The 27,625-nt window shown below is 46.7% G+C and overlaps 2 protein-coding genes across 2 annotated transcripts in view; one reads left to right on the top strand and one right to left on the bottom strand.

Moving 5' to 3' along the window:
- The first annotated feature begins 16,224 nt into the window (after positions 1-16,224).
- Positions 16,225-20,779, top strand: usp1 (ubiquitin specific peptidase 1). The gene is made up of 9 exons (XM_068743324.1): positions 16,225-16,337; positions 16,845-17,087; positions 17,379-17,523; positions 17,616-17,702; positions 17,792-17,961; positions 18,056-18,675; positions 18,902-19,066; positions 19,151-19,352; positions 19,497-20,779. Exons 2-9 carry the CDS (start codon positions 16,918-16,920, stop codon positions 20,197-20,199), a joined length of 2,262 nt encoding a protein of 753 aa, XP_068599425.1. The 5' UTR covers positions 16,225-16,337; positions 16,845-16,917; the 3' UTR covers positions 20,200-20,779.
- A 639-nt stretch (positions 20,780-21,418) lies between these two features.
- The window catches only part of dock7 (dedicator of cytokinesis 7), a 28,427-nt gene continuing 22,220 nt past the window's right edge, over positions 21,419-27,625 (bottom strand). Inside the window, exons 37-51 of the mRNA XM_068743323.1 lie at positions 27,434-27,568; positions 27,182-27,334; positions 26,868-27,026; positions 26,649-26,749; positions 26,359-26,551; positions 26,081-26,224; positions 25,447-25,578; positions 25,144-25,158; positions 23,525-23,659; positions 23,356-23,445; positions 23,051-23,287; positions 22,802-22,945; positions 22,612-22,718; positions 22,354-22,521; positions 21,419-22,030 (exon numbers count right to left, since the gene is read on the bottom strand). Coding sequence (XP_068599424.1) covers positions 21,988-22,030; positions 22,354-22,521; positions 22,612-22,718; positions 22,802-22,945; positions 23,051-23,287; positions 23,356-23,445; positions 23,525-23,659; positions 25,144-25,158; positions 25,447-25,578; positions 26,081-26,224; positions 26,359-26,551; positions 26,649-26,749; positions 26,868-27,026; positions 27,182-27,334; positions 27,434-27,568 — 1,956 coding nt within the window. The 3' untranslated portion in view covers positions 21,419-21,987. The remainder of the gene's footprint in view (positions 22,031-22,353; positions 22,522-22,611; positions 22,719-22,801; positions 22,946-23,050; positions 23,288-23,355; positions 23,446-23,524; positions 23,660-25,143; positions 25,159-25,446; positions 25,579-26,080; positions 26,225-26,358; positions 26,552-26,648; positions 26,750-26,867; positions 27,027-27,181; positions 27,335-27,433; positions 27,569-27,625) is intronic.

The raw sequence follows: 27,625 nt of genomic DNA on the forward strand, positions 1-27,625 counted from the left end.
AACATTCATTCATTCATTCATTATCTTAACCGCTTTACCATTTCAGGAAAACAAGCCATTATAGAAGGCACTCAAATAGAAAAGAACGGGCCGTGTTCTGTGGAAAACCTTCAGGCTCACAGAAATTCTTCCTGAATTCAATGTCATTTTCTCTAAAAACACATCAAGATTCTTTTGAAGTGCAAAAAATGAAAGAATAAGGGATTCTGGGATCCCTCTGCTCATCAGCGGACACTGACAGTTAGTCTCTCTTCAGTAGGTGCGCTTGTTTCCAACTGCTCTTTTTTAACTCATGGACTGGGAGCACATTTTAAAGGCTTTCGAATCACAGCTAAGCTAGAGTAAGGTTGATTCCTGCAGCTGGGAGGGCTGGATGATCTTCTTTATCTGGATAGTCATACTTACCAAGAAGAGATTTTGGGGGTACACCAGCAAATATATACTCAATGAAGGGATGAAGACTATAAATATCACTATTTCTTTGACATGCAAAATAGCTTACACTTAGTAGCAGCTCAGACTGAGACTATTACATTTTAATTAAGCTGCATGGCAAGAAATTCAATTATTAATCATTTTAGCTTATGAAATATCAAACAACAAGTGCTCATCAGAGCGCCCCATAGCCCGGAGTGATGGCTTCCAATTACTTTGTGCAGCCACGGGGAAAAATCTCACGTGTAATCGATTTACAATGTCATGAAATAATAAGAAGTAGACCTGTTCAGCTTTTTGTTTTAACGTAACATGCCTTACGATGGCTCAGATCAGATCAGCGTAAGAGTCGTGATCAACCTATACTCATCTCACTCTGGTGACAAAATCAAATTAGCATATAACTTTGAATATTGGAAGAAAAAAAAGAAGAATGATGAATGGGGAAGAAGCAGCGAAGCCGTTCAAATACATCAATGTGTGACAGACACATTTTCATGAACTTTGATAATTGGTTTTATTTTGAGAACCCAATGTGATCCATCCATCTGCAGCATTCACGCTGTTTGGCGCATCGATGTGATTGTGTGGCAGGAAGCAGCAAATTATTATATGGATAAAAAAAGAATGTGTGGCTTGACTTAGGAAATGAAATCAAGGAAAATTCCATTCAGATCGAGCTAAGCCCCTCTTTTGGTGACACCGACGTGCGAAACCAATCTGTCACTTGATAACCTCTTCCTCCCACTCACTGGGACTGATGATGTGAAGAGGGCAAAGTCAAAAAGTTTAATCCGCTCCACTCTCCATCGAGGATCGTCTGATCTCGAGAGAGAACAGATGGGCCCTGACTGGATGGATCGCGTGAGGCTCGTGGGCCTGAAAGAGGGATGAGGATTCACCAAATTATGTGAAGAAAGAATGAGGGGAAAACCTCAAATATGAAAGAAGGAAAATTCAGTCAGTGATTCAAAAAGAACGAAAAATACAAAAAAGAAAAGAAAAAAGCTTACATGCCTCGTTTGTTTTCCTCTATCATCAGTATTATTACAACTCTGTAAATAATGAACACATGCTGACAAGTCTCCATATGCTGCCATGCAAACTACGGCCCACAGACGGTTTTGTTCTCCTTGTCGAGCAGAAAATAGTCGCAGAATCGGGGTCGACCACATCACTGTCACTTCAGCTCGACGCGTATCGCCACGCATCATCGCGTATCTCGGCTCGGCGCCCTTCCATCGAAGCTGATTTCCTTTCCTGCTCCATCTGCCGGGACGAGATGTCGCCACTTGATTCGCAATTATGAAATGTTTGAGCGAAGGGGAGCGAATTTCACAGCTGGTGAACCTGAGACTTTAAAAAAAGATGATGAATGATAGAGGATGTTCGTGTGATTGTTGGATGAAGCTTAATTATCAGTATGAACAATTTGTTCTTTGTTATTCTCTCACTATCCTCTTTCTTTCTTTTTTTTTTGCAACAACTCCCGGTAGGAAAGCCCAAGTAAACATTTTAAGGAGGGAATGAATAGAATTACAGGCTGCAGACTGTGTTCCCGTTCCAAAACGAAACTGCACAGTCAGCACAAAACCTACCATAATCACATTCTAATCGCCCTTAGAACATAACGAATGCATCGCAGCTGAATATATCCAGACGGTGGAAGTGTAATATGGATCTAAAATAAATATCCTCCTCCCTCTTCTGGCCTGCAGGCTCGTTTCCATACTCCAGGCTATTCCACAGAGACACTACAGAACCCCCCCCTCCCACACCACCACCATCATGATTCAGCCTCAGTAACTATTGATAGTTGACCTCAGTCCTGATTTATCAGCACTCAAATGCACAATGTTCCCATGAATCACATATCTGGGAAAGCTCGGAAAGCTGGACACAATTCAGTGCGATTCCACGGCGGCTAATATGGATGTGCAATCCATAATTGGATGTGCCGTTGGTGTTTATGTGTGTGAGGGCGTTTGCCACACATGTGGCATCAGAAGGCACGATCATCCTCTGGGATTACACTTTAATCAATAAAAAGCACTAGTCCCTGTCTGTGTTAATCGCATCAAAGGAGGGCCCTTTCTGCCTGGCAGATTATCCCCGTTCCATTCCCCGCCATGTTAAACGGCCCCACAAAGATGAATGTCAACAGTCAACCTCGCATTCTGCACGGGCGTCGCTCAGCGGCGCCGCAATCAATCCATCAGCAATTGATTGATCTTCAAGAGGCTGCAGAGAGGATGTGCTGGAAACAAATCGTGGCAATGCATTTGTACGCTAAATTAATTGTGTTACCTTTTATGCACCGTCACAGTTTCTTAATAACAGACTTACCCAGGTTATTTTTAATACAAGCACAGCAACACACACAACTGAATTGCTTGAAGAATCTTTTTAAATGATGCATCTTTCGCATTCAGAGATCTTCTTCATTCAACTCCAGAGCACTTAAACGCTTTCCTTTTCAGAAGTTCGCCCGTTTGAACGTGTCGGCTGCTGCAGGATGCATATTCACTATTTTAGGCAAACTGTGCTTTGTAGGTTTCAGTCTAACTCGCCCACGCTAGGGTCTCTTCTCTCCCGGGCTCACAACTCACACAAGACTGATTAATGGACGGATAAAAAAAAAAAAGAGAACGAGCGCGTGGAGAGAGGAAGAACAAAAAGAGAACGAGTTGAGGGGAAGAGAGGGGGAAAGAGAAGTCCCAGAGGGACCGAGGCGCATAGAAAGGGGGGGGACACGCAGCTTACAAGCATTTGGGATAAAAATAACCTAAGAGCCAGGAATATTTTTTATTTCTTTTTTCCCTGCAGACCGCTCTTCATCCGTTTGTGCCGTGTGTGTCTGTTCAGGACTGATTTAAAGATGAGGTGGATGAGGGAGAGAATCCCGTTTTCAGAATTGATAAAGAAGAGAGATGAAACGCGAACACACACGCAGACACTTTATATGGCAGACACAAGCAAACCATAAATCCACTGGTGTGTGTGGGGGGGGGGGGGGGGGGATAGACAAAGACGTGCAGCTTTTATACAAAGACGCTATCTTTTCACGGCAAAAGCAAAAAGTTGACCACCAAAGTGGGCCAAACCTCAAGACAATCACATAAAGACACAACAGCTCCGGAGCAAACCGACACACTAAACACTCCCCGTTTGCTGGAACCCACTGATAAATTGGGTTTACATCTCCGGCTAGTTACTCTGCTCATCTTTGACTACAGTTGGCAGAGCTGTCCCAACTGGAAATCGTTTAGGACTAATCCGGGGCTCTGGTTTGTTGCCAAATTGCAGCATTGGATGGAAGGTCTGAAGCGGCTTACTCGGCTGCACACAATGCAGAGCGGTGGCATCATGATGCAGAAAGACAAAGTACCAGCGGGTCAGTATTGGCTGGCGTTTGGGCCATGATGGCTGCGGGGAGCAAACAGACTGGAGAACAGTGCGATGTTCTCAGGCCATTTTTTTTTTATCATCATCAGGCCTTTTTTTTTTATCACCAGCTGCAATATTTGCCTTTTGATCGTTGCAATGTGATTTTGGTGGTGAAATCAATGCATTCAAAATGCATGTGCATCTGAAGTACTGTTTATATGAGACACATACTGGCCGTAATTATGCAAAGTGAAGGTCAGCAGGTTAACTCGGCCACACACACACCAACACACCAACATGCTGATATTTGGTAGAGACAGTGTTTACTACCTTCTAATTAGGGCTAAACACAAAAAGAACCGAGGTTGCTGGAAATCTCATTAGCTTTGCAGGCTGTTTATATATTGCACAAATGAAAATTCTGACCTGATGTGTGAGTTCAAGTAAAGAGATCATCAAGGTTCATCCTAAATCCGGCATATAGTTGATTAAGTGGAATGAAAACTGTATGTACGTGAACCCAGATCTTTTATCCTACAGTGGTGATGAACAAACCCAATTTACTATCCCCAGAATCAGAGCCCGGCAAAAAACATTAACGTGCACAAACAAATATAAGAAATCCAAACACGCACAGAACAAAAAGCAACACCCAAAAGAAGTGGCTTTGTTTTCACGTGCTGCGCTATCAATTCATCATCCAATATAAACATATTAACAATTAAACCTCTGCATTTCCGTTTGCTCGCAGCCCAATCCTCCAGGGCCAAAATCAAAGCTGCTTTCAGATTAGATTAGATCATAAACTGCATTTTCAGAGTGCGTGTTTCAGTTCTATGCACCCATACAGACTATGAAACCCCAATTATCAGTATGTCTGCGCCCTCACCGTGGAGCCGTTTATTACGCTTGATTGTTAGTAATTCACGCCGACAGCGTTTGATAGTAGCAACGAGGAACTGTTTTTCCTTGAGGCTTGGTCTGGGTTTCATTACGCTAATGCTGCTAAGGAAATATGACTTTGGATCGCGTGGATCCAAAGAGTGAGTATAGTGACGCTACTAAAACCCTCATTTGAGATGCCAATTTCAGATGCTGCTCTCTCACCCAGCCCTGCTGCATTGTCATCTTTCTTCCCCCGTCTACCCTGTCTCTCTCTCTCTCTCTCTCTCTCTCTCTCCATCTGAATTACCAGACCAGCCTCGGCGTTTCAGGAACTCAGTGCTGACTGATGGAAATATCTGATTGGGAGGCACACATCCAGGCAGAAAGATAGTGAGGAAAAACATGGGCGCTTGAATGCTTTGCTGACATTCCCACTCTCTCTCTCTTAATCTTACTCATTCAGTCCTTTAATGTCTCTCTACCAGGCCTCCCTATTGCTGGAGAGGTGAGTTGAAAGTTATTTCCCTCCCTCCTCCAATAATTACTCCCACTTCAGCACTGATCAATCCTTCCTTTTTATTTGTCTCCTACCTACCTGATTTTATCTATTCCTTTACCTCACCTCACTTCATTTTTTATCCTGAAAATAAAACACAGCATCATCGCTCTGTTTCTTCCTCCTCCCTCATTATGCCCATTCCTCAGATGCGTACAGTAAACACCCTTTGGGTCCTTATCTGTCTGGCAAAGCCCATTCGAGCATCAGGATGAAAGGCATGCAGCACTGACACAAAAATCAGGGGCTATCTGTTATCTGATTGGCTGACGTGCAGAGCTGTCTGTGGATTTTAGTTACCGGGGAGAACGGGAAGATAATAGCCCTTGTCAGCAACTTCTGGCACTGCAGGGCGGAGATGGAAGATAGGATGGCCAGCCAGGTACAGTAGAAGTATGTTGTGTCATAGTTTTCCATATTAGGTGAAGAGAGATTTGAACTTTACCCTGCATTTACAAAAAAAAAAAAACACACACACACACATTATTTCTTTTTCACTGATTTCTTTTAAGTACACAATCCCATGGATTTAAAATCAGCTTAATCATTGGCTTCAGAGGCTGGGCCTTGATTGACGGTTGGTCCATCTGATTGGAGTCCTTCTTGGTGGCGGCGGCAGTTTAAGTGCAGCAATCTAGTCTGATTGCGTCATACACCTGCTCCTCCGACTCTCCTATTAAGAGTCTGCCGTTGAGTCGGAATGTTTGGCGGCCCGGCTCCATAGCTGCCTCGGGGATATCGACGGTTGCACAAGACCACGCTTGTCACGTTTACTCGGAAGGACACGGCCTTGTCGAATTGATCTGCAACACACAGTTGGAGGAAACTGTTCGACTACAAATGATTCCTCTTCCTCTGCCTGCCATCTGTGTGTTCTTCCCACCAGCCCGTCTGTCTTTGCTTGCCTGATCCTATCAAGTCGTTACCAAATTAAAGAGTTGCCCTCCGTAAAGTTCCTTTATTTGGCAAACAGCTGCTATCTGATGCCACCTCGCCTTTATACCTGAAAGTGCAGAAACTTTGTCCACAGAGAGACAAGCTGTATTAAACACACATGTTTTTTCCACTGGTGCACTTGGCCCGTTTTTCCTTGTTAGCATATTTCTGCCGCTGCGTACTACATGTCTGGCAGGCTTGCATTTGTCAGGGCTAATATTGGTTCACAATATTGGTGAACAATATTAAATACAGCTGTGTCAGCAAATAACAATAGAAACTCTGGCAAACGCAGAAGTGTCCGCCCAGTCCCTGTGGGGAACAAGCGGTTTTCAGCGAGGAGAAGCCGAGAAACTGAAGTTCACAAACGGGCTTGCAGCTGGAGGAGCCGACGGGGTTCGGGGGCCCGTTAAATCCCGAGTCGGGCAGCAGCTCCGCCGGGGCCGACCGCCCGGCGAAGTGTGTAACACTGCATATATGATTTCACTGTCTTCCGCCACAGCAGGCGAGTCGTACGCAGCGGTGAGGCGTTCATCTCTCGATCTGCATTCCTGAGCTTCGTGCAACCCAGTAGTGCGCGCTATCTCACCACAGCTAGCTTGAAAGATGGGCAGAACATCAAACAAACTTTGTGCACGCACACACACATGCACACATGAAGTGGAAAACTTCTCTCTCCTTTACTCAGTCATCCTTTTTTTTTTTACCTTCTCATCTTTGTTTCATCTCTGCTTCTCTACTGCAAATGTGCGTGCTTTAACCTCTAGAAAAGCAATAAGTACTTCAGAAACAACAGAGGTGTGTGTGTTTTGTGACGTTTGTAGAGGTGAGCGCGTGCTGTAAATTTTCATTGAGTAAAAAACGAGTGGTCGGACAGAGAGAGTTGAGGATCCACAGGCCAACGCATCAAACGACACCGAAAAGAAACGAAGAAGTGAAAATACAAAGATGGTGAATCATTTTCAGGTTGCAAACTTTAAATACACGCTCCTCGACCGCACCCACACCCACTCGACCCAGCTTTCATAAGACGAACAACAGACTGCATCCCTATTAAATAGTGAAATGCCAACACTTAGTGTTCACATTTACACCCAGAGAGCCAAAAGTTACTTCAGGCTCCAACCGGGGGGGGGGGGGGGGGTTTCAGGGAGTGGTGACTTACAGCAACACGCTTACAGCGAGAAGTTCCTGCCTCTCACTGTCAGCCAATCACAACACAGAAGTCAATGATGAAAGTTCCATTAAGGAAGTCACATGTCACCCGCTAAACTCTCGACTCCTCTTATGACACTCTGTTTTTTCCTGCCTGTCAATGCCAGGAACCCCTTAAGAGGCGGCGTTGGGGATGCAACACGAGGAAACAATGCAAGGATGGACCCGGCCTTTGTTCCTCAGCATTACTCCTTACGAAATGTCCGGTTGTGGTACCGAGATGCAGTCCAGAACTTTGTTGTTTTACCTCAAGATATAGATGTAAATATATGGAATATATATATATATATGGCTCTCATCTCAACTTGGTGGAAACTGCATTCAGACCTTTTTCCTGGAAGGGCCGTGATGTAGTTTGACATCTTGTTTTTTTGTTTATGGAACATCCTGAGCATTGACTTTACTGCCAATCGTGCCACTGTTTTAATCCTTTCATTTCTTGGTCTATTTCTTGAACATAAGGACAATCCCGGTCTCCCAAAGTCAATCGTAAAGACAATGGAATGCCCTATACGTTGCTCCCACTCTGAACTCACCCACTCATTCAACCAGCAAGGAAATTCCACAAAAACACATGCATTCAATAAAGTCGGTGTATAACCCTTTGTTTTTCAAAGCTCCAATGGTTTGCATCTCAAGAACATGCTATCAATCCTTCAATGAATGTCTAACCTGTCTGATTTCTGACTATAGCAGGAAACACTTTCCAAATAGGGCATGTTGCGTCTTTGTAATCCACGATTCAAAGCGCTATGACGATCATTCACAATATCTTTATGCACCGTGTTCCAGCGTAACAAAGCCTGCTCGATGAATGGCATCAAACAGAAAAGGACCTCAAAGATACCGAGAGAGGAAAATGCCCATTGTTAGAAGTCGCCTTTTTGTTCTGCGCTTCAAGACAACTAAATGAAACTGCAGGAATGGACAGCATCTATTGAGAACACCAAGAACATAGTGCCACACATAGTGGCATCTAGAAACTGACAAGGTGCATCCAATACGGTCGGGGGTGTTGCTAAACTTTTATGAGGTCTGGAGTTACGTTCAAGACCATCTGGTGCCAGGTCCCTAATGCGGTCTGCCTTATAATCCTCACCAGAACTCACCATGGGCCTGCATGCAGATCTGTATGATTTATGCTTTACTCTTTCAGACAGGCTGCATAAGGGTGGGTGGGAATTTAATTATTTATATTTTGTGATGATTATTGATTTCTTTTTTTCTTTTCTCGGAAGGATCTGAGGCTCATCAAAAATACAGCGAGGAGGAATGCAGATGATGCCAAAGGCGTCAGTTTGTTATCTGAATTCCAGAACGATCGCTTCACCAACAAAACCAGATGCTTCTCGGGGTGTAGCGACCAGCACGCATCCGAGTCGGCTTCTCCTCACATTTACCGCTAGACAGACGTCCGCCCATCGTGGAAACGACTTCACCTCAGAAAGCCTGGATCAACTTCATCCATTAGAAGTCGTGACATATCGGACGATTAAATGCGGATGTCTCCAAACTCGCCCTTTGATCTCTTGCAAATGCAGCTTTGCATTTCCACTGGATCCATATGTGTCTATTTTAATACTTTACCTCGCAGCTTTTTCCTCATGCCTTCGATTTTTCTCAACAATGTGCATGCGCCAGCGTCGGATAACCCTTTACATGAATTCGAGGAGTTCACTTCTTGCGACGCTCAGCCCTGGGAAACTACCGAGGACTGCAGCGCAGCTTTTTCTGAACTTCTGCAAAGTCCCGCTGGTTTTCCTAAAGTGTGCTCTGTGGGAAGCTGTGGTTCGTAGACCAGATGTGCTAAAGGCACACGCACACACACACACACAATCACACACCCACGTGCACACCTCTAGCCCCATGTGGGCTCACCCTTCCGCTGACACTGATGGAGGGAATACAGTTATAGCTTCGGGATAGTAACATGGTGAGAAAGAGAGAGCTGTGAAAGCATAGCACATCTGAGGAACAGTGTGTCAACAGAGAAAGAGATTAGTAGTGCTATCCTTAGGCATTCGCTCAGCTGCTGATGTGTGTGTGCGTGTGTGTGTGTGCGTGTGCGTGCTGACTCCGGGCTCTCATGTATCCGTGTGTGTTCTCAGCGAGGGGCTTCTTTGACTGACATAAACAGAGTTTAGGGAGTCCCTCTCCCTCCCACGGCACAGTTAAGATGTCTTAAAAGCTCCTTAGTCGGGCTCTGCCACTTGTTCATGAAAGAATATCCATCCGCTGAGATAAAACGGGAGGAGGAATCCAGCCCGTGCGCCTGCATCATCACGACACACAGGTTTTTCACACACACACACACTTTTTTTCAACGCCTTTCTTTTGTCTTTGTGTTTCAATGTTTTGGCTTAAACAACAGAAAAAGTGAACACCTTCATCTCTTCCAGCAAGCAACCCGGCGTAGGCGTGCAACTGTGGGCCGACACAGGATCACGGGATCCTCCTGGGGAGGCCTCAGTGGGAGTGAGTGGACATGAAAGTCTGGAGACATGCGAGCGTCGGGGGGGGGGGGGGGTACCCGGCCAGACGAGTCAGGCCGCAGACTGGCATCGACCGCTCGTGGCCTACGCATGCAAGCGCGCACGCAGACACGCCACAAACCGTGCACATGCTAAGTGAGAACTCACAATCCAACCCAGCGGCAGACACGCATCGCTACGATGTTTCTGCGAGGGGATGGTGGCGTGTGCAGTGCGGGTTTGTGCTGCGTTGTTTCTTAGCTGACGGCCATGTTCAGCATTACAGCAGAGAATAAATGGCATCACGAGCGTGGCGCTAATGAAGGAAGCACGAGCAGCGCGCTCTGTGTTGGTCTGTGGTGATGAGAGGTAGAATAGGGGATGATTAGTCATTCAGGAGGAAGCAGGTGATCTGTGCTCTGCTTTGTTAATGAGCAGCCACCCCGAGAGTCCCTCGCGGGAGCGGCTACAGATTCTGGGAAGGTCCGTGTGTGTGTGTGTGTGTGCGTGTGTGTGTGTGTGTGTGTGCTTCAATACACTTTCCATCAGATTAAGCTAAACCTGTCCAATGCAGTTGTTCCTAAGGCTTGATCGCTAATGGTTTATTTTCCCTTGCTGAACTAAATTGGGTTTCTTATTCTCCATATTTAGCTTTTCCCCAGAACATTTGAAGTTTAAAATCGCACTCTGACGCTCTATCAGGTTCCAAACTCAAGCACGAACTTATTGAAATGAATCAGTACTATGGCAAGTACCCTTAAAACGCTGTTAGATGAAAGGTTAGAAAATGAAAAAGTGAACTCCTCGGCTGAATTTTATGGCGATCCATCCAGCGGTTCGGTTCTTGGCCTCTTTCAGGCGGTGCAATCCCTGGAGCCACTTTTCAATTAAAATTCATCATTTTAATGTTGTCAGTGAAATGCAAACCTTGTAGCTCTTCTCTCGCTTGTTTCAATATTTTAGATGTAATTAATGGTTTATAAGCTTTTGGCTGTGTTGAGCAAATTCCTTGAGATTCGGGAATGCGTCTCAGAGATGTCTCTGGATAGCCTTAAACATTCATAGGCGGCAAGCTACAGCCCTTTTGCTTGTTTTCTTTGCCTGAAAAGTTGACATTTCACAGATACGTCTCTCAGACGGCGTCTATTTTGCAAATCACCCATCGTGGTATCGTTACCGTGAACGCCTCTAAGAGCCGCCAGCAACTGAGCTCCCATGATTCACCTCTCTGCACCTCCACGGAAGTCACATGGGTGCACACACACACACACACACACACATATATATATATAAACACAAGCACAGCGAGGGACTGCTCATTACTGCAGGTCAGTCATGTCTCTGAGGACAGTGCATCTTCAATGTATCTAAATACGAATGTGCCCTTTGACCTGTGCATGGACTAAGAGTTCTAATGTCAGTGAATGCAGCATGGAACACAAACATCACCCACACAACAAGAATACTTTGCCTTATTAATGCAGTGTAGCTGCAGTTAGCCAGCCAACCATGGCCGATGCTATGTGGCAGGGCGGGCAGAGCGGTGATCAAGACTAACTGTGAGACTATAACACAGCAGAAAGAGAAAGGGAGGATTTGCATTGGAGAGGATTCAAGAAAAGGAGGGGCAGCGATCCAAGCCAAGATGCAGGGTGAAACGTTGAAGATTGCCAAGAATAACATGCATGTTCATTCCAAGCCGCCGCCGTTTGCTATCATCCGCTGCACATGCTGTCTGGTTAGCATAGTTTGTGCAGCATGTGTGTACTACAACAAAAAGTTAAACCTGCAGCTGAACCCGGTCCTGCCAATAAACTGCTTCAGCGATGAGATCAACCGGTGTGTGTAGGTAACAGAGAAACCGACAGGCGGCTAGAGAGAGAATAATGAGTGCAGAAATGATTTGTATGGATGCCTCACTGTGGATGTCTGATGCAAAAGATGAAAAACAAAAACAGCAGAAAGCCAGAGAAAAGTGGCAAGAACGGGAGTCGTCACAGGAAATGAAAGAATGAATGTGATCAATCAACCGCTGACAGAACACACTACAAGAAGAAAGGGAAAACAGATGAAGCACACCAGAAATAATCTTAATAAGCAGCTTTGGAAGGAGGGATGAGACGGAGAAAGACCCCCCCCCTGAGCATCTCTTACCTCTGCAGGTGTGTGGAATCCTCTTAGGAGTGAAGCACCTTCCACACAAGTGGCACAAATCCACTCTTTCTGATTTAATGAGCAGAAATAATGAACCGAAAACTCTTCAGTTCGTCAGGACAGGAGTCATGGCGGTGAACGGAGATCCTCTGTCGGAGGCCGGGGCAGACTGACTGAAACAGGAGAGCCGGGAGGGGGGGTAAGCAGACCGAGAGGGATGGAACGGCTTCCTCCCATCGGAGCCGAGCTGGACACACCTACTTCCTCGGCATGCATCGACCGGAGTCGCACAGATGCGTTACGCTACCAGGGAGGATTCCTGTGTCGCCTGAGACGTGTGCTCCTACGCATCCACTCATAAAGGATCTCATTAAGCTCCCTTTACCTTCTCGCAGAGTCAGACAGTCTGCTGATGGGGCAGAGCCGCGTGAGACGTCTCTCTGTCAGTGAACATAAAGTGGATGATGGGCGAGCGAAGCAGCAGCCGCAGGCTTCGAGGCAGGAACAGACCCCGAGCCCCGAGGAGTTCATTTTAGCTGGTTTTCATTAAGGTGTAAAGATGTAAAAAAGAAAAATGTGCTGATTAACCCAGAGGTTCCCAACCTGTGGCTCCTGAACCCCCCCGAGGACGTTCCACGACTGAGGGGAAACCCTCAGCATGGCTCTCTCCAAAGGGATTGAAGTGGACTTAAGACATGCTTCTCATTCTTTAAGTGCAGCATTGCCTGTCACTCAACATGCTCTCATTTCCCCTCCAGCGTTCCCCGTCCCGGGAGCGACGGTGGGTGGGGGGGGGGGTCACCACACCTCCAGCGTCTGCTGCTCAGAGGGCTCTGTTCCTCCAGGGACAAAGCATGCCTTGATGAAGAGCAATGTCATTGCTCAGGGCATGTAGAATGGCCCTCATTACTTCTACAGGTTAGAGGTTAAATTCTTTCCAATGGAGCCCATTACTCCAGCAAAGCTGTTTGCAAATGCAGAAGCATAATGAGATGAATGTACAAAAAAAAATGTTTGGGGGGGGGGGTGTATCGAGATGTTCTAAATGTGTGCAGAGATACTGACTAGGAAGTCAAAGTGTTTTGCTCCAAGAGCTGGACATGCAGAAAGGTATCAACTCGGCCGCTCCTCTCAATTTTGTCTTTTTATGTGAGACTGTTGAGGCAATATTGTTTGTCCACATGAAACCTGGAGGGTGTTTTTCTTCTTGTTTGAACTGTAATAAGCAGCTTAATTCCTTCTGAAAACAGAAGCGCTGTCTGAATATAGCGATGCATTTCCAAGGATCAAAAACATGTTTGTCTTGCGCTGATTTCACCGAGTGGCAGTGTGGAACATGGGTGGTGAGATCTGTCTCCCTTTAAATGAATAAGGGTCGTCGCCCCCCCCCCCCCTTGGGGGAATGATGTTATCAGCAGGTGTTGAAGGAAGTGAAACATGCGAATCCATCTTTAATGCACATTCTATATTGGCTTTACGTTGGATCAAAGAGAAGATAACGCCTCCGCTCCAGCCCTCCTCGTTAAATCCAGATAAATCACCTGCAGTTTATCATCATCTGAAATGAATCTAATTACCTAGTTTTTTTTTATATCACATGTGGCATGTAAGGTATGCATTCATCCCAGTACAAATGGGGCATTTGGGCTCTGGTATAGTAACATAGTGTAGGAATTTACAGATAGAGCCAACCCAGGACCTGAGATGGCAAAGATAACAACATATCTGAGGATGTGTGCATGCTGGAGCTAAATCATCCCCATCACAGCAGGGGGGGCTGCAGCCCGCCAGGAGGTACTGTACCGCCAAACTACTCCCGTCTAGCTCTCTCATTGAAGCGTTATTTCATCAACATAGAAAATAAAGCAGAAATAATAAATCTGAGTAGAAGCTGATGCACAGCTGCTCCATGCCCACCGATACAGCTGTGCTGCTGAGCAAGCAGTTTCCTCCTGCATGCATGCAGTCGATGTTGCTGTTTGCACGGGTTAAATGACACACCTGTCATTTCTGATATTTGTGCTGCATTCGGGGGCTGCGATCATCAACGTGCGGTAAAAAAAAATAAAATAAAATAAAAAAACGCACGCCAGCGACAGCACTCACAGCCCTGTCGAGATCAACACACTACAAGTGACACGCATATAAAACCGGAACAGACATTAAATAGAACCCTCTCGCGAGAATTCTTTGGAGATGTTTTTCGTTTCATCTCCTCAAGTAGAAACGTGACAAATCGCGTCTTACCTTTGAATTGGTGGACGGGTCTGCTGACTGTCAGATGGGGAGACGCTCCACTGGAAGTAACAATGACGCTGGTTCATTTGACCTACATTTCCATGGGCAATGTTTCCCCCTGCTGGTTGCAGGTGGACGATGCATGTAATTACGGGTTTTAACGAACGTTGACGAGCTGTGTTTATTCGAGCTGTTTATTATTATCGAAGAAAAAAAACTTAATAAGTATATCATTTTATAAAATATAAACAAATCTATTTTTAGGCTGAATTTCGCAAAGAAGGACAATTGTCAAGTCAGACCTCATGTAGCTTGACGGTAATTTATAGAAATTATTTATTTATTAAAATATACGCTTGGCATGCATATATTTTTAAATAATATTTAAATAATATTGATTTAAAGACTTCTGGTGTCACGAGAAGCATCATGTAATAGATTACCACATCATGTAATAGATTACAGCGTCATGTAATAGATTACCACATCATGTAATAGATTACCACATCATGTAATAAATGACAGCATCATGTAATAGATTACCACGTCATGTAATAGATTACCACTGTCATGTAATAGATTACAGCATCATGTAATAGATTACCACGTCATGTAATAGATTACAGCATCATGTAATAGATTACCACTGTCATGTAATAGATTACCACATCATGTAATAGATTACAGCATTATGTAATAGATTACCACGTCATGTAATAGATTACCACATCATGTAATAAATGACAGCATCATGTAATAGATTACCACGTCATGTAATAGATTACCACATCATGTAATAGATTACAGCATCATGTAATAGATTACCACGTCATGTAATAGATTACAGCATCATGTAATAGATTACCACTGTCATGTAATAGATTACCACATCATGTAATAGATTACAGCATCATGTAATAGATTACCACATCATGTAATAGATTACAGCATCATGTAATAGATTACCACGTCATGTAATAGATTACCACTGTCATGTAATAGATTACCACATCATGTAATAAATGACAGCATCATGTAATAGATTACCACGTCATGTAATAGATTACAGCATCATGTAATAGATTACCACTGTCATGTAATAGATTACCACATCATGTAATACATTACAGCATCATGTAATAGATTACAGCATTATGTAATAGATTACCACGTCATGTAATAGATTACAGCATCATGTAATAGATTACAGCATCATGTAATCATGTAATAGATTACCACGTCATGTAATAGATTACAGCATCATGTAATAGATTACCACGTCATGTAATCATGTAACATGGCGGTGGTAATCCAGACCACGATGCGTTGGTTCAGGAGTAATGGAGTAGATGTAACTCATTACTCTCAAGCTTCTTGAGACAGACAACAGGATGGACAGTTGGACACTTTTCAGGTTTATTATTCATTCATTCACCCCATCAGTAAAATAAAGATCAATCAGCCTCAGCAAAGATCCAGAGCAGATCCAGGGTCAGGTTTAAAGCAGGAAGCACCCTGCTGACCGTTCTCTAAATATTTAGCTTCTTAATCAATGACTGCAGAGAAAGTTGATTTTCAGTATAAGTGCATTCGTAGGATGGGAGAAATGTAAAAAATAACTAATTACTATCTCTTACTTTGAAGGAAGGATTCTAAAAAGTCAATGTGGACGTAAATCAAGCGAACTAACGCAACTTTAAAAATGGACTACAAAAATGGCGTCTAAAAATCGGCAAAGGTGGCTAACTATTTGCCTGGTGTCTGGAATATGGGATTTTCGAGTCATACAATATTACGAATGTCTCTACACCTTTACGGGTTTTGTGTTTGTACCGGAAAAGCCTTTACCGAAATACACGACTGCTAATCGGATATTTCTGCTGGAAGTATTGATATCTCTAAAGATATTAAACAGGCGATTTAGCAGTCGGCAAGCCTTCAAGCAGGAAAAAGCGCCAACTTCTGCTTCACCGTCCGGGTCGGAAAACGCTCCGCATTTGAGTCAACGAATGAATATTTGGTGAATTATATTCAACCGGAATTCAAGATGACTAATTAAAGTAAGCGCAAAGATTCTTCCGCTTCTTTTTGGATTTGGCGAGGTGTTTTACTTGGGGGGGGTTATCGAACTGTTAGAAACGGCCGTTCTCTCCTCCCACTTTTTTCCCCCGCACGGTTCTGACCTACTTCTGTCGCTGTGTTTTCTGCGAAGTGCACAACAACACCGGCTTATCGTGCGCGGTTCGCAATGCCGCAACCATTTCCCGAAGCGGAACAAGTAAATGGCGGATGTTCGTGACAACAGTTGTTTCTCAAGAGTTCAGGGGGGGGGGGAGATGAGCGATAGTTAGTTAGCGTTAGCCAGCTAACGCGTTACGTAATGCTTCGTTCACTAGGAAACGGGATTGGCTTTAATAAACCGGAGCTCCCTGTGTCCTTTTTAAAGTGGGTGATTAATGTATATAACACGAAATACACAGTATTTATGTAGTGCGTAGTCGCGTCATTCTCGTTGGACTCTGACTGCGCCCTTCCTGATATTGTATTGTGTTTCCATTTCTTTCCAGTGAGGGGCACTGTTGCGCCTCTGTAGGAACCGAACCAAGAAGGAAAAACCTCCGAGCTGAAACGCAAGAAAAGATGCCAGGGCTTCGGGGGGGTCATGTTGGTGCCACCCAGGGGAGCCCCGTCAAGAAGAGCAAGCTGTCTCTGAAGTATCTCCGGAAGAAGGAAGCGAAACGGGCGCTGGATTTCTCGGAACCGCAAGCGGAAGACCTCGAGCCGGCGGATCGGGAGGAGCGAGAGGCGAGGTGGGTCCGTGTTGTCGTTAATCTGGGCCTCATGCAAGGCTAGAACGCCGCTTGTGTTACCTGGTCATGTGACACCGACACGTTGTGCCGTCTTCACGTCCGCTCTGAGGACGCCGTAAAAACCGATCTGTTTTGTGTTTGTACCTCCATTTTAATGGGTTGGTTGTTTCACTGGGAGGAGATCGACTTGTTCCAGGTTGCCGTCGGTGATGTGTGACGACTCCAACGCCGCTGGCCTCTAGGAGGATGAATGTTTCTCACTTTATATTTGAGTTCCTCTTTTGTTTCTAGCGGCTGTGATCAGGTGGTCCCCGGTCCTTCCCGGTGTCCCCCGTCACCGGGCTTTCTCGTGCCGTGCGAGAAGACCGAGAGGGCGGTACCGTTCGTGGGTCTCAACAACTTGGGCAACACCTGCTACTTGAACAGTATCTTACAGGTGGGTCACTATCAGAGGCAGACTGTGGTAATAATATTACCCTTTACTATCCGGATAGTTTAATTTCTGAAGTCATTGGTGACCTCCTGCAGGTGCTGCACTACTGCCCACGGCTGAGAGCCGGCGTGAAAAACCTCTACAGCCTCTCTAGAAGGAAAGAAGCTGGTAAAAGTGAAGAGGTTGGTGCAAAGCAGACGTTTTGTGTCTCTCGTAATGGTTTTGAAAAGTAGATTTTATTGTATTTTAAGTCCCGCCTTCCCGTCTTCAGCTGTCGGAAGTTGCCTCGGAGGCTCCGCCGGTTCAGCTCGAGCTCCTCGGGAGCCTCAACGGTCTGATCGCGTCGATGGAGCAGCTGCAGTCCAGCTTCCTGCTGAACCCCGGCAGCTTCAGCCAAGGCGAGCTCGCCACGCCGCCGCGGAGAATCCTGCACACGCTCCGGTAAAAGCGAGCGTCGTTGTGAAGAATCGCGTCGCCAAATTAGTAAATGACTTAAAAAAACAACAACTTATTTTTCTGTCTCGTTTTGTTGCAGGCAGCTGAACCCCATGTATGACGGCTACCTTCAACATGATGCGCAGGAGGTGCTGCAGTGCATCCTGGGATATATTCAGGAAGCTTGTCACACCATTAGGAAGGAGCAGGAGGACGGTAACAGGACCGAACCTGAAGAGTCCACAGCCCCCACAGATCACGACGGCCAGGTCAGCGGGAAGAGAAAGAGCGACGCGGAAGTGGGCAACGCCAAAAAGAAACCAAAGTCGGGAAAGGCCGACAAATCGGACGCCAGCGGGGACGTGAGAAACGCCCCGCTCACTCGCTCCAAAGGGAGGCCTTCCTGCAGCACGGTCACAGGCGGCGCCGGGGATGTGGAACACGGAGGCACGGGGGAGGAGGGCGGGAGCGACGGCGAGGCGACGGGCGAAGGGGTCGATGGGAAAAGAAAGAGGAAGTCGAAGCTGAGCTGGCTGAGGCCTTCCGGGAAGCAGCCCAGCATTTTCTCCAAGTTCCGGAGCGCCGGGAAGATCAGCTGCTCGACGGCGAGGAAGCACGACGACCCGGAGAAGAAGGCAGGACCGACCGCCGGCCAGAGTCGGGGTGGAGAGACGAGTGATGGGAGAACGGCGGAAGACAAGAAGCCTGCGAATCCTCACGGTGTGTGTGTGTGTGTGTGCGCGTGCGCGTGCGTGTGTGTGTGTGTGTGTGTGTGTGTGTGTGTGTGCGCGTGCGCGTGTGTGTGTGTGCGCGTGCGTGTGTGTGTGTGTGTGTGTCAGACATTTTGGGTTTGATTCAATAAAGTATTTGTGTTCAGGCTTTAGATTAATTATGTGTAACCTGTGTCCTGAGAACACGACGTTAAACGGGTCCGCTCTTCACCCAGAGGACCTGGACCTGGACCTGATGGAGAACCTGTTCCAGGGTCAGCTGGTTCTGAGGACTCGCTGCCTCGAGTGCGAGAACTTCACAGAGAGGAGAGAAGACTTCCAGGACATCAGCATCCCGGTGCTGGACGAGCAGCCCGGCGGCCGGGACGACGCCGCCGAGGGTGAGGAGGAGGAGGAGTCTCCTCTTCCGAGTGTCATCTGATGTAGAAGAAGAAGCTAACCCCCCCCCCCCCCCCCCTTCCCAGTCTCCCCCTACCCCAAACAGAAGTTCAAGACGCTGTCGTGGGCCATCGGCCAGTTCGCTTCGGTGGAGCGCATCGTCGGGGAGGACAAATACTTCTGTGAGACCTGCCACCATTACACGGAGGCCGAGAGGAGCCTGCTGTTTGACAAGACCCCCGAGGTGGTCACCATCCACCTGAAGCGCTTCTCTGCCAACAGTTCCGCGTGAGTTTATGGGCCCGGAAAGGTTTCCTCCTCTGTCCCCCCCGACCCGCCAAAATAAAACGTTCCATTTTTAAGCCCGGTTCCGAGTGCGTCTAGAAACAGGAAGGTCTCTAACGCAGCCTTTAACTCTCCTCCTCCCTCCAGACTGGGCCCGTTCGGAGGTCTGTCCAAAGTGAACACCCCCTTGCAGACGCCTTTGACCTTGTCTCTGGAGGAGTGGTGCACCCGGCCCTCGCCCGCCGAGGCTCGGCGCTACCGGCTGTTCGCCGTGGTCATGCACAGCGGCGTCACGATCAGCAGCGGCCATTACACCGCCTTCGTGCGCATGTCCGGCCTGAGAGACGTGAAGCTCTTCCTGCAGGACGAGAAAGAAGCCGAGGGAGAGGAGGACACGCCGGCGAAGGAGGCGCCGCTGGATTACGACGACGGGGAGGTGTCTTTTAGTCTGAGTGAAAGGAGGAGTTTGGCTAGCGGCAAAAAGAAAGGCAAGAAGCTTTCGGAGGGCGGCGGCGGACTCCTCGGGGGCCAGAGGAGCGCCTCTAGTTATGAACTGGGAGGCAGCAGCTTCACGGAGGGACCCAAACGGAGGAAGACGATAGGCCAAAACGCTGAATGTCTTACAAAGGAGGCCGGAGCAGGAGACGATGCGCCGCCGCCGACCGCAGAACGGCAGGTTCTCAACAACCTCCTGGAGTACGAGGGCAAATGGCTGCTGTTCGATGACTCTGAGGTGCGCTTGTTTGAGGAGGAGGACTTCCTGCGAGCCTGTTCCCCAGAGACAAGCTCCTCCCCCTCCTCCACGCCTTACCTGCTGTTCTACAGACGGATGGCTGAACCCGAGCAGTGACGCAAACAGTGGGGGGGGGTGGGGGGGCGGCTGTTGGTGCCCGAACTTTAAAGCCCAGAAGTGTTTAAAACAAAATCCTTGTCCTGCTGTGGGATGAGCGTCTTTAGGAACTTCTGCTGGGCTCGTTGTGCGACAGACAAAGAGCCATTGGTCCATACGCTCAGTGACGTTAGCCTGTTGGGCCTTCTTTTAAATCACTCTTTCCATTATTGTCACTTGGATCTGTTTTCCTTTGCCGTCTTTAAAATGTTTGCTTACTTTTTAAGTTGGAGGAGCACTTCTGAACCAAAGATGTAGTTGAAAGACCGTTTTCTATCCCCGATGACCTGTCGGTTATTCTCTCATTAGCGTTTCCAGATACTATCAGTGTAATAAAGGCTAAAATAAGAACCGGTTGAGGCACAGACCCACTTCCTTTGATCCGGGATACACTTCACTGCCGGTTGTGATTCCTTGATTAACTGTTTATTTGAAATGTAGTCTATGCAGGATAAAGTGTGTTTAACGTTTACACGGGTTCAAGTACGCGATGTCGTCAGACTGCTGGCTGTTTATTGAAAAATAAAACCATTGCAAAGCGGTCCAGTGTTTTCACTAAGTGCATCAGGCTGGTCGTGCCCCCCCCGAAAAAAAAAAAACACTCTTGTATCCTTAACATACAAAGAAATATGAAAAATAAAGAAATATAGATCAACTTACAACAAAGAATAACTTTATTACCATTTTTTTGTCTGCAACAGAAAATGAGGAAGTCAGGTATTTCTTCTTCTCCCACCGTATATTGTTTACGACCGCTCTTCTGCTAATCCTCCCTGCGCGCACTCTGACAATCAGGGTGCCACTGCCAACTACTGGAGTGGATGTGCAATTACACTTTACTCGTGAGGCAAAAAAACATTTTCTCCGCGGTCACAGGCGCCCCCCCCCCCCGACATCGCACCGCGCCCCCCCAGGGTGGCGCGCCCCACCATTTGAGAACCACTGGTCTAACGTGACGTTTTATCCGGCCTTTGTTCCAACAAGCAATAAAGTTTTTACCTTCAAACTTCCTCACCAAATCATTCTCCAGTTTTCTGCCTCGAACGGGGCATCAATCCTCCGTAAGGACAAAAATAGCACACAAAGTCCACATTAAAATATTTATTTAGTAAAATTTAAACAAAACTACATAAAATTATGTTGCTCAAACTTTAAAACATCTTTTCAACTAAAAGTGCTAAATAATGGTACCTTCATTTTTTTTTTGCATGTTTTTTTTCTTCTAAGTTTAGAATTACATCATCTTTCAAGTTGTAAAACATTGCTAGACATAATAAAAAAAAGTGCACAAATGAAATTGAGTACAGATTTTTGACACATTGTACAAGAATAAAGAGACACCCGGAGCTTTAAAATTTTCTGCAGTGTTCTTTTTTTTTTATGGCACTTGAAAGAACAAATAAAGGAATTTGGGGAGTCAAACGTAAAGATTTAAAAGTTGTTTTAAATGGCTTCGTATGGAGACTCCTCTTGAGTAATAAACGGCCCGAAAGAAAAATTCTAAAAACCAAAGTGTCTCTTTAATCCCTAAGATCCACTTTATTTGTCCCTCCGATTGCGTGACGGTTTGTAAACAACTTAAGACACTGGAATGACGTACCGACCTGCAACGCCTTCGGGCTTTCTTTTAGCGCACTCCGAAACACCGACCAACTTTGAAAATGCTCCTATTTACAATCTAAAATAAATTAATATTGCAATTCTGATTGTGTGTGTGCTGTGTGTGTGTGTGTGTGCCTGTATCCATCTTCAAAAATCAAACTTGCGTAGACTCATTCTGCTGAAGGAATCTCTGGGAATCAGAAGAGGAAGAAAAAACAGATTTGGGTTTAAATATCTACAATTGGCATTGGTTTATCTTCAGCCTTGTGTCTATCTGGTATTTATGTTTATCTAACCGGGACCGGTGGGAACCATGCATAGCAACGCAGACATGATGACAAGAACACGGAACAGACAGCATCACAACGCGTGTTCTCAGATCCCCAAACTACCGGTACCTGTCAAGCTGTCCGTTTGCTGCGTGGATTTTACAGGAGGAGAAAACAAAGAATTTAAAACCCAAAACATTCTTGTTTCTCTCGCCCCCCCCCCCCTCATTCCGGTCAGTCCTACCTGTGTGAGTTGACCTGCAGCAGGGGTTTATAAAGCTGAGGGATCTTCCTGTTGATGAGAGGCTGCAGCGCCTCCTTCAGGCGATGGTAATTCCTCTCCAGCTCTCTCTGGTACTCTTTCTGGTCCGGACCAATCAGGCTCTTATTCTTGCGCAGTGCGTCTTCACACCTACGGCGCGGAGGCTCGGTCACACACACTTCCATGCCCCCCCCCCCCCCCAGACTAAATCTTCGACCTGCTGTACCGCTCGGTTCGTACCTCTTCGTGAAGTCCTTGAAGCAGAGCCGTAGCTTATTGTGGTGTCTGTACAGCTTTGGGTCGCTGGGAATCTCGGAGAGAAACACCTGCGCCACCTCCAGCGGGCCCTGATCAACACAGACGACACAGACAGTAATCCAAAAGCAGCTTCACGTCCGTCACATTACGGTCCCACATGCCAGGACTTCACCTGGTTGACGGTCGTCCCCACGGATCCCTGCAGGACCATCTGCAGCATCTTTGCGTCCGCGGGGTCCTGGCGGGTGGCGAAGGCCAGCTCCTGAGTCTTCTTCTGCATGTCCTCTATCGCCACCTCGATGGGCGTGGATATGATCTGGAAAATGAAGACCAGAGGAAGGTTTCGGAATGTGGGAAGCAGCAGAATTCCATCCGTACAGAGATCCCAGCCCGGTTCTGTGTTGCTAAACTGTTCATCCACCTCCTCTTTGTGGATGATGTTGATGCGTGTCTTGATGTAAGGGAAGGCGTGGGAGGTGGTGAGGATGGTCTTCCGTTTGAACTGTTCGTGCAGGTCCCCGTGGGCCCGCCCATCCAGCGTGAAGGGCGTGCAGTAGACAAAGCGCCGCAAGTTGTAGTTCTTGTCGAAGTAAGTGATCCGATCCTTCATCTCGTACGTGTCGAAATAAGGCTCCACGTACGTGATCTGGACGAAGGCCTGCAGAAACACAGAAGATCAGCCCCCCGATCTTATCCAACAGCGGCGCAGCTCGGCTCAACACGAACCTTAATCGGATCCAACTTGCACTTGTCCACCGGGTTGGAGTCCTTAATGACCTCAACCTGGTCCTCGCCGAATCGCTCGCCGTAGAAACCCTGAGGACGGAGGCAGCAGCGAGACTCAAGGGTTTGTGGCAAACGCGGATCGGGATTTTAAGGAAAGGAAAATTCTCACCTCCAGTCTGTGGGAGATCTCCGCCAGCTTCGTGATGGCGGGCTCTTTGTACACAAACTCCTGCTCGTCCAGGTCGCCAAATTTTGCACCGTAAAATCCAACTCTGAAGTACGTACCAAACATCCTCTTCCCGTCCTGCGGGGAAATAGGAATTAAATTAATATGGTCCGGACAAAGAAGGAAAATGATCAACCTCTATTAGCTACAGAACAGAGACTGTTCACTGAGCATGTGCAACAGCATTAGGGTTAGAATCTGACTCCCGCTGGGCATCGCGCACACTTTGTTTCTGCCTGAGGAAAACAAGTTCAAGTCAGCGCATTAAAGGAAGTTACTAAAAGGCAGCCCGAGATAAAGAACCAGAACCCTGGACAAAGACAGCACTGGTTCCCAGAACCACCTCAAGGCGTTCAGTGACAGGAAAATATCCATCAGCGCTAGAAACCCAGATTTTAGCTCTGCAACCACCGAGCAGGCGACGTTTGATTCTACTGTGATATCTGATTAAAAAGCCAACAACAAAAGAACTTAAAAAAAAGACCCTGAAAACGAAGGAACTTACCACAAGACACAATTAAGTAAAGTGGGAAGGAAGGGTCGGCAACCAGGGAAATCAAAAAGGAGAAAACAGAACACATTTTTAATGAGGATTGGGTCCCCCCCCCCCTCCGAAAAACGACACAAACTAACACACAACAGCAAAAAATGATCTCCAATGGTTTCGAGAGAGAGAGAACACAAGCTCATGGTGGAGTTTTGGAACCATGCAAAAGGCAGACAGTTACACAGTGGAAAGAAAAAAAGAACGACAGAACGGGTTTAATACGATCGGTCGTCCTCGGAAGCACGACATTTCCAGGAGGAACAAAGTGCTGTGTTCGTTTCATGCAACAAACGGTGAGAACTCAAGGGGTTAATAAGGTTATCAAAAGGAACAGAATGGATGGAAAAAATAAAATAAAAAGTCAGGGGTCGATTTAGATTGAACCATTAAAATTAAAAACAAAATGTCTAACTCAAAAGGGAAATAAATCAAGTAATCCTGAGATTATTAAATCAGAATTAACTCCTGCTGCAATGTTATTCCAAATGCAAATCTTTTTTTTCTTTCTCTTTATATATAAAAAGGCTCATTTCATGGTGTTTGTGTGGAAGGAAGGTGGGGGGAGGGGCTAACAGATACCCTTTGTGTAAATCGAACCCTGTGGTTGAAGGTGAGATGAAGTGTGACGGCAGACGGTCGATGCGTGCACGTCAGACGGGCGGGAGCTGAGGACAGGCAGAGTGCACGTTGTGTGGGTGACGAGACGCTTGTGATTAGTGCAACACACTGTGGCGTGCACATGCACAGCCCGCCCGCGCCGTCTCAATACGAAAACAAGCTCCTCTTGCACACCAGGGAGAGGGAGGAAGGAAGAGGAGAAATGGCGACGGTGTCGCCGTAAGTTCCCCCCGGGGGGGGGGGGGGGGGCAGACAGGTTGATATTGTCTGCAGATGTTAATGGACTGGATGCACCGGAGTGCCCACATAGTGAACCAAAAAGATGAGTAAATAAAAACAAGACAAAAAAAGATAAAGGACATGAGCAGGGCCAAGCAGGAAGTGGTTCACCACCTACCTCCCAGCCAGTACTCTGTGTGACAAAGAGAATACAGGACAGGTGAGCCACAACGCACGCCCCGGTTACCACGGTTACCGACTGGAGAACAGACGGGCCTCGTGCATCCCCGTTTACCACTTCAACGATATAATATCCAGAACACATAAAGCATGCAAGAATAAATAAAAGCACAGAATATCATCGGTGCGTCGCTGTTCCGTTTTAATCGCTGTAGAAATCCAGTCGTTCGCGTCTCAAGCTACTGAAGCCTGGAATGAAAGAGATCTGCATCTATGCGTGTGTGTGTGTGTGTGTGCTTACCTGATGTACAATTTTGCCAAATGCTTCCTGTAGTTTACCATGAATAGTGGCTAGCTTCTTTGCATCTCTGTTGGATTCGTGAATGGGGATCAGGACCTTGTACACTTCATTTACCGCCTCATACATTCCTGCCTGTAAGAAAGATCGGGACAAATCGGTCATCCCAAAAGACCTCAATGCCTCCGTTCCAAGTGTTTCTGGTGAAAGTGGTGAAAGTAAGGAAAAATAAAATCACGCTACTATCCGACTTTTACGTTTATTCATGTCTGCTGGAATTAAAAAAACAATTTTTGCCATATATATTTTATTAAAGATTTTCCCAAGTATTACATCTTACAATATTAAATATTCGAATACTCACAGAACAATTCGGTACTACAAGATGTTTGATACAAATGTAAAAAAAAAAGAAAGAAAAAAGGAGAACCAATATGAAAAATAAAATAACATAAAACAGGGCCTTCCAAGAATTCTGCTTCTCTTACGCAATTCGGGCTGGAGAACATTTTGGTGAATATCCTACAAATGAGTAAAAATAGCTTTCAAATGCTTCCTGAGAGAAAGCGGAAGCCTCAGCAGGAGGGAGATCATCATTAATGAGCCGTATATCCGCCCCCCCCCCCCCCCCCCTCACCATGGAGAAGGAGGACGCCGCCTGCTCCAGGAGTCCCACGAGGCCGATCTCAGTGAAGTATTTCCCCGAGCAAATGCCTTCTTCATCCGGTGACACCACATCGTCGGAGACCGCCGATTCCTCGAGCACGTTGGAGGAAATATTCTGTGTGCACGCACACACACACACACACACACACGCACGCACGCACAAATGCAACACAAGCAAACATCACCACGGACACCGGAAGATTTGTTTTAGTGACAACAACAACAAAAAAAGGCCAACGCCGTGCTCACCTGGAAGGTGACGCAGCCGACAGGGAGGTACTTGCGGTCCTCCAGCATGCTCAGGTATTCTGCGACCAGCGCGGCGCTGTGCACCAGACACTGAGCAGCCTCGGCGTGGTTGCTCCTCTCAGAGTGTTTTCCGGCCATGTTCTGGAGCCACGTCAGCCGCAGGTCCGGCGACGTCTGGTAACCCTTTGCGATCCTGGAGACGGGCAGGAAAGCAAATAACAGACGCATCGCGTCAAGGATGACGGCGGCGGAGTGAACATGCAGAGGTGTGTTCGGATGTATTCCCGTACCTGTACATGAGGTCTATCAGCATCTCAGGGTCTTCCTGGTGCTCCTTCATCTTGACGGTGTCAGACAGAATCATGTGCAGGTTAAACACAAGGTCCTGTACCTGGAAAAGAACGAATGGAGGCCTTGAGTCATTGCTTTCCTAATCCTGGTACACAAGAAACAAGAATGAAGCGCGCACCTTTTGTGTGCGTAATTAGGGAGAGGTTGAAAAACATCACCTGGTCGGGGAACGTGGTCTCCCTCAACTCCAGGTCTTCCTCGGCGTAGGTGAGGATGGTCTTCAGAGAGCGACGCAGGAACTCCTCGTTAAAATTCTGAGACGTTCCCACCAACGACGAAAGAGACATGGTCACTTGCATCTTGACTCTGGCAAAGTTCTGAAAGTGAAGCAGCAAAGAGGAGAAACATTTAAATAAATACAACAGAAGAAAGGAAGGAAAGTCATTCAGCTTCATCCGGACGCCCGATCGCAGTAGAAATCACTTTGCATGTAACGAAGCCATTTTGGATCGTGTACACCAATACTACTTACATTTCCGATCTCAAAGTTCTGCCTCATGAGGAGGTAGAGGGAGGCGCTGGCGTGGGCTCGGATGGTGCTGATGCTGCTGCTGCAACTCCTCAACAAGCGCAGACAGAGATCGGCACACTGCTCCGTTTCCTCCTCGAACAGCAGCTCGGGAAACTAATCCGGAGGAGAAAGGAGACACCCACAGTGACAATGTGATGCAAATCAAATGCAAGAATTCACAGTAAAGATTTAACAAGAGTCCGGAAGGCTGACCTTAGACACCAAAGCTCTCTGAGTGGCAAAACAATGCTGGAGGTAAAGGGCGCTCTGGTTGCAGGCCATGCTGTGGAGCAACACCTTCAGCACCCCCCCCAGGATGCTCTCCTTCGATTCCGTCACTGACACAGTCTGGAGAAACACAACAGTCACGATCAGCCTGGCTCGGTCCATTTCTTTGCACGACGG

The sequence above is a fragment of the Brachionichthys hirsutus genome, chromosome 9 (assembly GCF_040956055.1).
Source record: "Brachionichthys hirsutus isolate HB-005 chromosome 9, CSIRO-AGI_Bhir_v1, whole genome shotgun sequence".
Lineage (NCBI taxonomy): Eukaryota > Metazoa > Chordata > Actinopteri > Lophiiformes > Brachionichthyidae > Brachionichthys > Brachionichthys hirsutus.

Excerpts from the sequence above, each read along its gene's own strand:
- usp1 (XM_068743324.1), top strand. The coding sequence starts at position 16,918 with ATGCCAGGGCTTCGGGGGGGTCATGTTGGTGCCACCCAGGGGAGCCCC. Across the intron at positions 17,088-17,378 it reads CGGGAGGAGCGAGAGGCGAG|CGGCTGTGATCAGGTGGTCC; the intron begins GTGGGTCCGTGT and ends TTTTGTTTCTAG. Across the intron at positions 19,353-19,496 it reads TTCTCTGCCAACAGTTCCGC|ACTGGGCCCGTTCGGAGGTC; the intron begins GTGAGTTTATGG and ends TCCTCCCTCCAG.